Source organism: Lampetra fluviatilis, chromosome 39 (assembly GCF_964198595.1).
Source record: "Lampetra fluviatilis chromosome 39, kcLamFluv1.1, whole genome shotgun sequence".
NCBI lineage: Eukaryota > Metazoa > Chordata > Hyperoartia > Petromyzontiformes > Petromyzontidae > Lampetra > Lampetra fluviatilis.
The window spans coordinates 3,008,534-3,020,977 of NC_136313.1; the positions used below are offsets into that span (position 1 = coordinate 3,008,534).

Below are 12,444 nucleotides of genomic sequence, written 5' to 3' on the forward strand. Positions count from 1 at the left end.
GTGTTTTAACACTGCAACCATGAAGGCAAAGGTGGTTGCACGTGCGTCGTGCTGGCACCGCAACCGCTGGCCTGAAGCCCTTGTGTCAATCCACTGCTGGATGAGGGCCTCCCCACGCTGTACGGATTGTGGGGGCTATTTGGCCACACCTTTACCACGCTGGTCAGCGTGGGTTGTTGAAGCTTGGGGAGCATAGAGACGGGAGCATTAAGCACATTACACAGCTAGTTGTGCAGCACGTTTTCAATAAAACACGATTCAACGCGGAAGCAATAGAAGAGGAATTAAGAATTAACAGACGCCAACAACCGCGTTTAAAAATCCCAGTAAGAGGAAAGATTGTAATCTTCACGAATCAGCCCAGGGGGGAGAGGATTGCACGCGATCAGCCCAACGCGAACCCGATTGGTGGGGAAGGAAGAAGGGGGGGTGGGGGAGAAAAATAAAAACTCTCCAACAGCCGCGGTGGTAAGCACAGCCCTCTCCGATCATCAGAGGGGCAAGGGGTGGATTCATGGGGTCAACAGTGGGGTCAAGTGCTGCCTGCTGTTTGCAACAGTGGGTAAAATAGGGCAGTCATCAATCCAGCCCCACGGCGCGCACGGGCGCTTTGTAACGTAGGATCGTAACGCGGGCCAACGGTGGAGGAGTCGCCATCTAACGATTTCCCTCTCCTCGCTTCCGCTGCGATGCGACGAACGGTCGCGACTCGGGCTTTCGCAATCGGAGGCGAGAATCGCCTCGTTTGTAATGGTCTTGCTTGTTACAGTTCGTTAATGGTGCCGTCTTGCTTTTTCAAACTCATAATCAACGTTTTTGGGTTAGATCGCGTTATTTATAAATGTGTCGTAACCCTCCACCACCCGACACGGCCAATCAGCAAAAAAGTATCACGTTGACAAAAGACAAATAGTTCAATACTTTAGCCGACCGGTGTATTGAAGCATGAAACCATTGTAAATTGTAAATGTTGTGGTTTCACGCTTCAACACATCGGTGGGCTAAAGTAGTTCACTATTTGTCTTTTGTCAATGTGACACTTTTTTGCTGATTGGCCGTGTCGGGTGGTGGAGGGTTACGACACATTTATAAATAACGCGATCTAACCCAAAAACGTTGATTATGAATAATATTGGTCGCGAAAGCCTGCTACGTGTTTTTCAAACTCGTTCGCTCAATTGGCCTAAACTCGGGATGTGGAACTTACGGCCAGGCCAGCGAGCCAGACAGAACCCGCAACTTAGTTTTATGGGGGTAGTGGCCAAATTAAGGAAATGGCCTTTATTCATGTACTATGAAAAAGGCCCATTGCCTGCCTATTATGTATATTTCTTTTAAAGCGGTGTTATTGCCGAATTTGTTGGTGTTTTTTTCATTCTGAGCACATAGTCAATATACACGGGCATAGTGTGACCAAAGTTTATCGTCACCTTATGTGTGGCCCGTCAAAGATTTGAGCAAATCGGATTCAGCCCTCGGTTATGAAAAGGTCCCTCACCCCTGGTCGAGACGCTTGCATCATGAGTGTAAGAGTCAATTTCAATTGACAAAGAAATCAATGAATCGTTAAATGCCTTCGAAGCAGCACTGGCCCCACTGAGTTGCCCTGCCCCGATCTCAACGTTGGATCCACCCCTGCGCAGAGCGACGCAGCTCATCCACGCAGAGAGAGAGAGGGGGAGGAGAAATACCACTAGCAGCTTGCCCAGAGAGTCCCACGCGAGAGCCAATAGCCAAGACCAACAAGGCAATAACAGGGGTCACTTACAGGCATCTCACACTGTTGCGAGCCTTCCTCTGAACGAGACAATACTTCCACACACTGGATGGACACACACCGACAAAAGCAGTGCACAAAACATCACGGCCGCCCCTCCGCCCGTTCCCCAGCGGTGCACAATGCTGCGTCGCGTGCATCTGATGTTGTCCCTGCAATGCGAGCTGCACGTGCAGTGGCTTTGAATTGGCAGAGCTCACGGTGCTCGTGGTGCCACTCAGCCGAATAAGACTGAAATGTATTCTTGATTCTTTCGGTAAAGTCACGTAGAAGGGAAATAATAAAATAATAAAATTTGAAAAATACAATTTTCTTGCTGTGGTTTTCACACCTGATGATTGCTTGTGTTGCAATCGAAACGTCGTGAAACTTTTATTGTTTTATTTTTATTATTTCCCTTCTGCGTGACTTTACCGAAAGAGTCAAGAATATGAATCCCTGCAGTCACGAAAGCTTTAAATCGAAATTTAAGACTGAAATGCTTTAACAGTGGCTGAGTCTCAGCCGCTCGCTAATAAACGAAGTTCTTGAGTGATGAAGATTGATAGTCTCAGTTAGGTCTCCAATTGCTGCACAGAAAATGCATTATGTTAACTTAGTTTTTGAGCAAAATCTGGTAACAAATTTCAGTTATTGAAAGTTGGAAAAAAGATTTGGTTTGACGGTCACGCGATGGACGCGTCTACAGCAGGGCGTGTGGAAAATTGCAGTGCTCACAGACCAATAGAAGACACCTCAGAAGTAGTTCTGTAATATCCCCTTCCACAGACCATTATCTAACATAATGCACTATTGAGGGAGTTCCAAATGAACACTGTGCTTCATGGCATGACACAGATAGCACAAGTGAGCTTAAAATGGAGCAATTAAAAAACGTAAGGAAGTGTTACTGTGGAGGGAAAGGTTTGTATTGGCACGGCTATTGGACTGCTTGTCGAATGCTTCAAGGCACGCATCATTCGAATCACAAGCAGGGTGTTCTTACCAATTCAAGCTCACACCATAACCATACAACTTCACCAAACATCTCATTATCGGCGCTGTATCCATTTTATGAAATTACAGACGTGCGAGGCTGCGAGACAATGCGAACATGACCACGTAATAATAACACCTTTGCAACGCAGCTCATTAGCCGCTGCGTTTCAAATTAACGGAGTGTGAAACTGTGGCCGTGTTATATTTTAACAATTCGCTATACCACAGATCGCAAAACACCTGGGAAATTAAAATAAAAAATAGCACGTCGCCATCATCGTGGCCTAAAGAAAGTCCTCTTTGTTTACCGATTAGCGTGACGCTTTATCTGCGTCATAACCACGTCCCTCGACCCCAGGGGTCCTCGACCAAAATAACAAGAGGAGCCTTTTTTTACGAATTCGGTCAAAAAAATAAACCCCCTCAATATTTCAAGAGCCGCAATGCCACGTGAATAACAGACGGTGCTCCTTCATATAAATAACGTCACGTAGCAGTCCTTTAAAGAGCCGAACGCGGCTCCGGAGCTGCGGTTTGCCGACTCGTGCTATTGCCTTTCATCAAAAACGCATGGTGCCGCAGATATTGGCACCGCCTGGGCAAAAACTCGTTTGGCAACGGGGGGGGGGGGGGCGGGTGGACTCACATCATCCTGCTGGGCTTCCACCTTGGGGTTGCTCGAAGTGCGGTGAAGGCCTCCCAGGGGGCTGATGCTGACGGTCGCGTCCGACTTGGAGCGCTGGTGCGTGCGCTTGCTGGGCGAGCTTGCGCCGGCCGCGGTGGGGGCATAGGGGGGGCTCGGAGGGTGCAGCGCCGCCCCCGTCTTCACCCGGCCCCTTCCGAGGCCTGCGCCATTTTTAGGACGCGACAGGGGAAACTCGGTTAACGCTTTCTCACCGTACAACCGAGACGCGCCGGGGGAACCGCGGTGGGTAAAGCGCGGCGGCAGCGACGGTAAGGGAGGTGCGGGCGTTGATTTTCTACTGCGTAAACCAAGCCGTGCAGCCGCTGACGACGTCACGACACAATAAATGAGTCGAGACGCGTCCGAACCTGGCCCTTGCTTGGTCCCCAAGCCAATTTGAAACATCTTGTGAGACCAAAGTATCACGATTTGGTTGGGACACGGCATGGCAAATAGGCAGTGTGGGGAAACCACGTGTTATTTGTGAAGGCCCCGCACTGGCTTGGCTCAGATGTGCCAGTGGAAGTGGTGTAGACGTGTCTCTCTCTGCGACTAAATGTGTACGGAGTTGATCAGTGTCTCCGATACAGGCTCACAACGACCCAAGGCAGGTGTTAATGCACCCCAATGTGTGTATATCTACAGTCGGCTAAGGCACACAAAAAAAAATCGGAATTATGCCTTGCTGTGATTTAATCAGCAAAGGACATTCGGTCCTTCATGTGTTACTGAAAATGAAATGCACAAAAACAAGCTGCTCTTATTTTATAGATATGTACCCAAACTGAGTGTTCCTGTCCATGAGTTTCAAGACACATTAATAAAAAAACAAGACTTAGGTTACAATCATAATATTCATCATCAGCCATGATCTATCCACTGCACGATGGATGGCCTCTCCAAGGCATTACCATCTCTCAAAAATCAACGTAGCTCCTACGCGTGAAATTGTTTCATCGCTCCATCTTTGCAGTGGGTATCTTATCGTTCACATTCCCTCTTTTAGCTGTCGCTCCATCGTTAATCTCCACCACCGGCTATCGTCCCTTCGAGCGATGTGTCCTACCAAAGCCCCACTTATTTCTTTAAAAGTCGATACGACACTATGAGACCTCCTTCACCAGTATCAAAATATAGTAATAGGTTTTTATGCCTTTTGGTGTCATCTGGTCCAACACCAATGGAGACTAGGGCTCTAAGAAAAGCTGTCTTAGGTGTGGACCAATCAACTTCAAGGACAGTGCATATCATTATCATCATCAGAGTTGTTTCTTTTTGTTTGCATTTTGACTGCTTGTGTTGTGGTCATTGCAAAACATGATCCCTTGTATAAAGGTGTCAGTTTTTGTACCAGATAAAAGGGTAAAAACCTATTACTAGTCGATACGACGTTGCTAACTTGCGTATGCTCTCTGATCCATGTGTTCCTCTTCCTGTTTCTCAGTCACACTTGCCACGCTGTGATTGAGTGTCCTGTTAATCTGGTAAGAACAGCCAACTCATCGGTGTACAGATATGAATGTGTTCGCCACAAAACATGCCAACTGCAATGTCATGGGTACAATCAGACCTGCACTAAAAATACATTTAACAACACGACACAGAAGAACATTTAAGAAATCAGCAACTTCTCTAGATTTGTTTCCCAATTTAATGACATACTGGGCGTTACTCAGGTGGAATCGACGTACAATACAAACATTAGTTTAAATGCTTCTATTCATTGGAAAAAGCATTCATAGGCCAAAGGTAGACGATCAACGATCAGAGTTTGATTCTCGGCCACGCCTAACATCAGTGGCGAGCGATATACGACCCGGTCCTGAGTGGCCCCTTCGCCAACCCCACACTGACCGGCTGGTGAAGTACGGCCCAACAACCCCTATGATCAAAGTTCAAAGTTCATTTATTAGGCATAGCCCTGTGAGCCATTCGGCTCTTGAATCGGGTGCAACCGGAACAAACAAAAAACAAAAACATGAACAAGAAAACATCTTAAAGTGACTATGTGCAAACAGAAAATCCAAGAAAAAACAGCAAAATATTGCAGAAAAATCACCTTACACTAACCCTGTGCAAATATCCCAGTGAGATGCAAGTCAAACAACAACAACAACCACAAGACAACTTAGATTAAGGCCATCAGTCCAACTCTGTACTATAACAAACAAACATGGCCAAACCAAAAAACTTTTCGAAAATCACCAAAATAAAGCCATAAAAGCAATGAAACAGTGGTCATAGGAACTGTGACCGAATTTTCGCAATAAACGACGTAAACAACATGTACTACCAAACTCTGAAAAGAATAATAATAACAACAACAACAATCAGAATAATCACCATCACAACCGTTTACCAATGCGCACGGCTCTTACCGGACGGCCCCGTCGGCTGGCTGGCCGCAGGCGGCGCGAGTTCGTCCGCCAGGATCAGTCGCCGCAGCTTGGTCCCGCGCGAGTGCCGCTGACGTGCCGGGGCGGGCCTGTCGAACGACAGCGCGCCCAGGAGCCACGCGCACCGCAGCGCAAAGTCGGGGCTCCGGCGGCAGCGGTGCACCAGGTACGGCTTGACGGCGTCGCCCGTCTCCTCCGAGCCGTGCAGGTACATGGTGAGCAGCTGCGGCAGGTAGAAGTCCGTGGCCTCCGTGGGGAAGCTGAAGAGCCGATTGCCAAGGTAAGCCTGAACGCCGGGCTCCTGTCGGGGGAGAAAGCCACGGTTCAACGCGGCGTGAACCTTGAAGGGATTTAATCATTTAAGCTAACCATTTACAACCCCTTCTCCTTGGTCGATCCAGATTGGATTGGGACTACACAGAGCAGCAATCATCACCCCCCCCCCCCTCCTGGGAGGTCTAATACCCGCTTGCAGACCAGGTGCTGCGTCACCTTGTGCTACACAGGGACCAGCTGCTCCTGGGGGTGCCCTTTCAAACGTGCCGAGATGAAATGCAAGTCGCTTTTTGCCACGTGTAAAGTGCTCTCGGACACCCTGGCGAAAAGGTCACTCTATCAAAAGCAAATTATTATTGCTATTTATACAAAGGGCCTTGGGCCCCACAAGAATGCCAAGGGACTTCCTGGTGCTGCCTTGGCTGTGTGTGGGACTGCAGTTGCTTTGACCCCAGTCTGTGCTGCCCATGTAGCTCTCTCAACTCTCTCTCACGTGTTCCTGCCCTGACTCCCATCAACCTCAACCCCCCCCCCCAGCACTTATACCCTCATGTAGTTTTCCACCTCAAAAAAGAAAAAAACTCAAGAGGCTGACGTTTCGGTGCAAGACCCTCAGATTTTTTTCAAGCAGAGAGCCTTTATAGTGTCAATGACAAACGTGGTGACATTGTTTGCTTATTCACCACATTCATCAAGCGTGTAGATGACACTTGCTAGAGTGTTGGCTTCCCATTTCGCAACATGCAATAAAACATTACAAATTCTACCCTACCCAACGTGAAAATGGATTTGTCCATCGGTGAATCAATCTGTCAGTCAGAGCACTCGAGCAATGACGAGCCACACGTTCAAACTTTAACCTACATTGTTGTAAGTGTGATCAAATTCTTTCCCCAAGTTAATCTCATCTAGTAGTGGGAAATTCTAAACTTATTGCCCACTATTTCAAATTTTCTTGCTGTGGATTTCACACCTGATGATGATTGCTTGTGTTGCAGTCGAAACGTCGTGAGAATTTTTATTGTTTTATATTTATATTATTTTATTATCTCCCTTCTACGTGACTTTACCGAAAGAACCAAGAATATGAATCCCTGCAGTCACGAAAGCTTTAAATCAAAATTTATTGCCCACGCTTTTTATTTTTTATGCGTTTGGAACAATTTAATTAGTGCCTTGAGTACCTTGTAGAACTGTAAACATTATTTCTATTCACATATTTACAAAAATGTATCCCAGGCAACCTGATCTGTCCCTTTTCATTTGCCGCGAAGGACGTAGGTTTAGAAAAAAATAAACCCCATCGATGTAAATGGCTGTGGTCACTTGATTGCGAGTAGCGAGATTCCCGGTATCAAGTGATCCTCGCCAACACCAACCCGCACTAGCCAGCATGGTTGCAACGGGTCGGGGGCCGATAGCCCCGGCTTGTTTACATTTCAACTCATAACGCTTACGTCACTGAGCGTTCACAAAACACGAGTGTTCAAACAGCGCCGCCGTTGTTGTAAGGGGCCCAATGTATGCTCTCTCCATGGGGACATCAACTCCTCCAGCAACAATGCAATGTGGTTTAATATGGAGGCTACATGCGACCGATTCTCAAGATGCTATACAGAAACAGCATATTTATTTCGCAGCAACAGCGGGGTCCTCTCTACCCATGTCTATTGTTCTCTCTGCGAGTTTATGGATCTGTGTGCGAGCCAAGACAAAGTACAATTTAAATGCCGGCTGAATGCAACCGCATCTCAAGACGCCGTACAGAAACGATGGGGATATATATTTTATAGAGAGAATGTGGCCGTCAGTCACAGGCAGAGGGACAAAGGAAGGACTTGAGCCTGAACTTGAAAAAACAGGGGCGTGCAACCACCCACAGTGACCACATTGATAGGACTTTCTATACTGCCTCAGAGGAAGTTATACAAAGGAGACAACTCCACAGTCAAAATTCTAAATAATGGCAATCATAGATATTCAGTGTCATTTTGAAAATTAGTAGCTGTAGTTTGTTAAAATATGAGTTTGTAAAAGTAAATGCTTTGAAACGTACGCACGACTGAACGCACTATCACCACTGCAGCTCGGATGATGAGGTCAGTTTTCCTGTGGACGTCCGACACCGTGGTATTTAACAAGCACATCTCCCTTATCAATAAAATGTGGATGAATAAATATTACAATTTAAAGCTGATTCTTGGGTTGAACATGTAATCCAAAAATCAACTATGAATCGTATTTCTATTCAAACGACAGTCCGAATGGTCCGACATACGACAGCGCACTGAAAAGCCACAACACGATGACACTTACGAATACCCGCAGCTTTAAAGCGTCTCACGCGTACATCCTTAAAAAAGTAAAAAAACCGACCACCATCCCCCACCTTCGAGCTGTGTAGGTAGGATATGGCCATGGAGACGTCGAAGAGCTTCGACTCGAAGAGGCGCAGCAGAAGCGACTGCTTGCAGGCTGCCGTGGAGGGCCTCTGCCTCCTGGGAGACTTCGCTCTGGAGCTGGAATCCGTCGTCTCTTCCCATCCGCTGGCCGCATCGCGCTTCGCATGCAACACGCCATCGCCGGGGCCTTCCACCCCATGCTTACAGCCGCCGTCCACGTGGTTGGCATCGTCGTCGGCAGGGCCGGGCTGCGTACTGTCGTCGGGCTTGGTGTCGCAGGCCTTATTCTGGTGGCTCTGCTTGTGCTTGAGGCTGTTGAGGACCTGTTGGCAAGTCCGTTGGGCCACCTCGTGGTCAATGACCTCGGTGCCTTCGCACGGACTCTCAAAGATGCAGCCGAGAGGGGCGCCGTTCCCGCAGACGGTGCGCACGGGCACGGGGCCCTCTGCCTCATCGGGAACGGCGGGGCCCGCAGGGTCATTGTCCTCTGTTGTTGCGAGCTGATCACTCGCGACATCCATCGTGTCCACCATCGCTGCCACCACCGCCGTCGCCATGCCTCTCCGTGTCTTAACCGAACTTGGAAAGCTGCGCCAAGACCCAGAGGAAAAAAAAAGGAAAAAAAACTCTTTGTTTTGTTCAGACATCAGCAGTTTCCCCCCTTCAAGGCAACATACTCGAGCAAGTGCTGACGTGGTAGAAATCCTGACTGTAAAATATCTTACATCGACAGACTATGCACATTAAAAGGAATTGGTATGTCACTTCTAAAATGAAGCTAAATAAGAATGGCAGGAAAATTATGACTTTCATTCGTCACAGCGCAATCTCAATTTCATTTTTTGATGGGGCTTATCGTGTACAGTACTCTTCTTTTGTTTTTTTTTCCCAGAGCATGAGACAGAAAAACGAACACGGTGGATTAGTAAATATACATCATATTGATTGTTCATCAAAGTGGGTTTGTGCCGGACACGTTGCTGGAAGGAATAAAGGCTGGTTGTTGAGAATTACGATGGAATGACAGCCAAAGGATGGACCATACCCAAGGGTGCATCGACCATGGAGAGGGAGCAATGAAATCGGTTAAAGTGCAAGAGACAGATGGATTATCGTATCGCGAAACTGTGAGAGATGGGTGCTGGGCTTGGGGAAGTCTTGTATAAAAAATGCAGCACAATTCGAGAAAGGCCTCAAAGCACTTTACATGAAGCTTAATTACAGAGAAAGACTGTAAAAGCAGGTGAGTTTTAAGATGTGATTTAAAAAGTGCGACAGACTCGGATTCCAGAATGAACAAAGGAAGGGAATTCCACGATCATGGAGCCTACATGCAAAAAGCTCCGTCTCCCATCAAACAAAGTCTGGTCTTTTGGAATAACGAGCAGACCAGAATCAGCAGATTTAGGTTTTCGCAGTGGAATATAAAACTTAAGCAGATCGGTGATATATTTAGGCGCTAACTCATTCAAGGTCATAAACGTTAGGAGAAGAATCTTCAAGTCAATTCCGTACTTTACAACAAGCCAGTACAGGAAGGAAGGAGTAGTAATGTAGTCACACGATTTTAGAGCTCGTTAAAACCTGGACAGGTGAGTTTTTAACATATTTGTAAATTAAGGCTTTACAATCATCCAACCTTGATTACTTAAAGGCACGCACCAGCCTCTCAGCATCAGGAAGAGACAGCATAGGTCTGAGTCAAGCTTTGTTGCGCAAGTGAAAAATACAGATTTTGGCAATACAGTAATCCCTCGCCACTTCGCGGTTCAAGTTTTGCGGCCTCAGTGCATCGCGGATTTTTCGAACTGATTTAAAGGCCTCATTATACCTGTGCAGTAACACCATCATCATCATCATTCATCATCACATTCATCGAACTGCACAGGTCTGTCATCGTCGTCATTGTCATCGTCATTGTCATCGTCGTCGTCGTCATTACTGGAGTCAAGTCTCAAGATACTACTGTCATTGGTGAGTGTAGAACACCATAATACATATCGTATGAGAGAGAGAGAGAGTGAATGTATAACATTAAGGTTTCATAATTAAATAGATTTAAGTAAAATATATATATAAAGTTTAAATATACATATTTTCAACATTCTGGTACCCACACACACATATACGGAAATTCCTAGGGGGCCAATCCTACTTCGCGGATTTTCCCCTATCGCGAGGGGTTCCGGTCCCCATTAACCGCGATAAACGAGGGATCACTGTATTACGTACGTAGGCCTCAAACATCAAACCGGGATCTAAGAAAACACCCAGGTTTGGGAACTCGGAGGAAGACCGAATTACTATCCCGTTTATGGCCACTCAAACCATCCAATGTACGCACTTGACGTGGAGTGCTCAACAATAGAATCTGTCCTATCACAATTGTATCTAAGAAATTGTAGGTGCATCTACAACTTGACCTCACAGCAAGACAATTTGATAGTACGGAAACTGCCACTTAAGCATCAACGACGTTGATGATGATGATGATAGTGGATTCCTCTTCATTGTGTCGCCTTGGTTTTGGTCTGCCTTAACGGTGTAAAAAATACGCTCTAAACTTAAAGTCTTATTCAAGCGTGATGCGATCGCTGTCGCCGCAATGGCACCTTGTCGGAAACACCGCTGGTGTTCCGCTCTCCATCTCCGCAGGAGCTTGTGAAAGTTTCACAACAGCGCGCACACACACACACGACGACAGCAGCGGTGGCAGCTGATACGGTGGTGAGCGCTGCCAAGAAAGAACAGACTGCCCTCCCAGCAGTCAACCACATCATCCTCCTCGCAGGTTTCGCAAGTCAGAGATTGAATTAAATACATTATGTTTGCAAATGTGTTCATAAAGTTACTTTTCGTGCCTACAATCAATACTGTTGCCTTGTGTTGCTATTCATGTCATTGCAACTGACAGAATGCACTGCTCTCAATGGATTATCACCTAACTTTAAATAAAGGCGATTTGATGTGATGTTGCAGTATGGTGTTTAAAATAAGCTCCATTGGAGATGGCCGGATGGCTAGCAGGAGCGGTCAGAACAATGAACGTACACCACTGACACCTGGGTTTGAATCCAGTTATCAGTCGGCGGTTATTAAACCAGATGTTCAAGTTCTTTGGGTCTTTCTGTCAAGTCACGTAGATAGGTTCAAATTAATAAAAATAAAATAACCACATTTTATTCATTCCTGCAGTCACGAAAGCTTTAAGTCAGATGTTCAAGTGTAGCAAGTTGATGGCCTCACTAGTCAACAATGAATACAGACACACATAAAATAATCTGCTTGGTTCATGAAATTTTTACTAATATTTCAAACCTGACAATTAAACACTTCCATTTCACCACTGTGCGATTAACGTCGCAATAGCAGAGTCCGCAGAAAAGTGGAGCATCCATACCGTGGATAAAATAATGCACTCAAATGGATCTCAGATGGAGTTGTGCGAAATCTCCTTCTGCGGGGCCACCGACACAGGGCAATAAACTGCTCTGCAAAAAAAAAATGGACACGTCTCCGTCCCATTTAAAGCTGACGATAACACAATGAAAATACATTTGGGAAACACGTATATGGAAAGCTTTTTTAACCAGCATAATAATGAAGCCCACGATGGCTATTAAGAGAATGCCTATGCATCGCCACCACCCATCTCGATTACTGCATACCACAGCATTATGCACACGTACACGCACGCACACACAAATACCCATGCTAATTCTATGGCACTTACACCGGGTACCAGTATTTATATTTAAATGGAATTCCAGCCGAGGGCCTCGATGTGCTGGTGGCACCGTGTGACTGTCGTGATGAAATTCACACCCCATGCATTATTGACGTGGAACAGAATCGTGTTGCACCAGCCCTCGGCGGTACGCATTCACATGTTGCACACAAAGATGCACACATATACAAATATAATCCGTG

General features: G+C 46.5%; 1 protein-coding gene across 3 annotated transcripts in view; it reads right to left on the reverse strand.

Moving 5' to 3' along the window:
• LOC144945861 (phosphatidylinositol 4-kinase beta-like) overlaps positions 1-12,444 on the reverse strand; it is a 42,940-nt gene that overhangs the window by 25,910 nt on the left and 4,586 nt on the right. For 2 of the 3 annotated variants that reach the window (XM_078874456.1, XM_078874455.1), the window contains exons 2-4: positions 8,502-9,102; positions 5,819-6,137; positions 3,402-3,601 (exon numbers count right to left, since the gene is read on the reverse strand). In XM_078874456.1, the coding sequence (XP_078730582.1) occupies positions 3,402-3,601; positions 5,819-6,137; positions 8,502-9,071 (1,089 nt within the window). In that variant the 5' untranslated portion in view covers positions 9,072-9,102. Of the gene's footprint in view, positions 1-1,768; positions 1,823-3,401; positions 3,602-5,818; positions 6,138-8,501; positions 9,103-12,444 lie in introns of all 3 variants that reach the window. The other variant, XM_078874457.1, reaches the window with a different exon arrangement.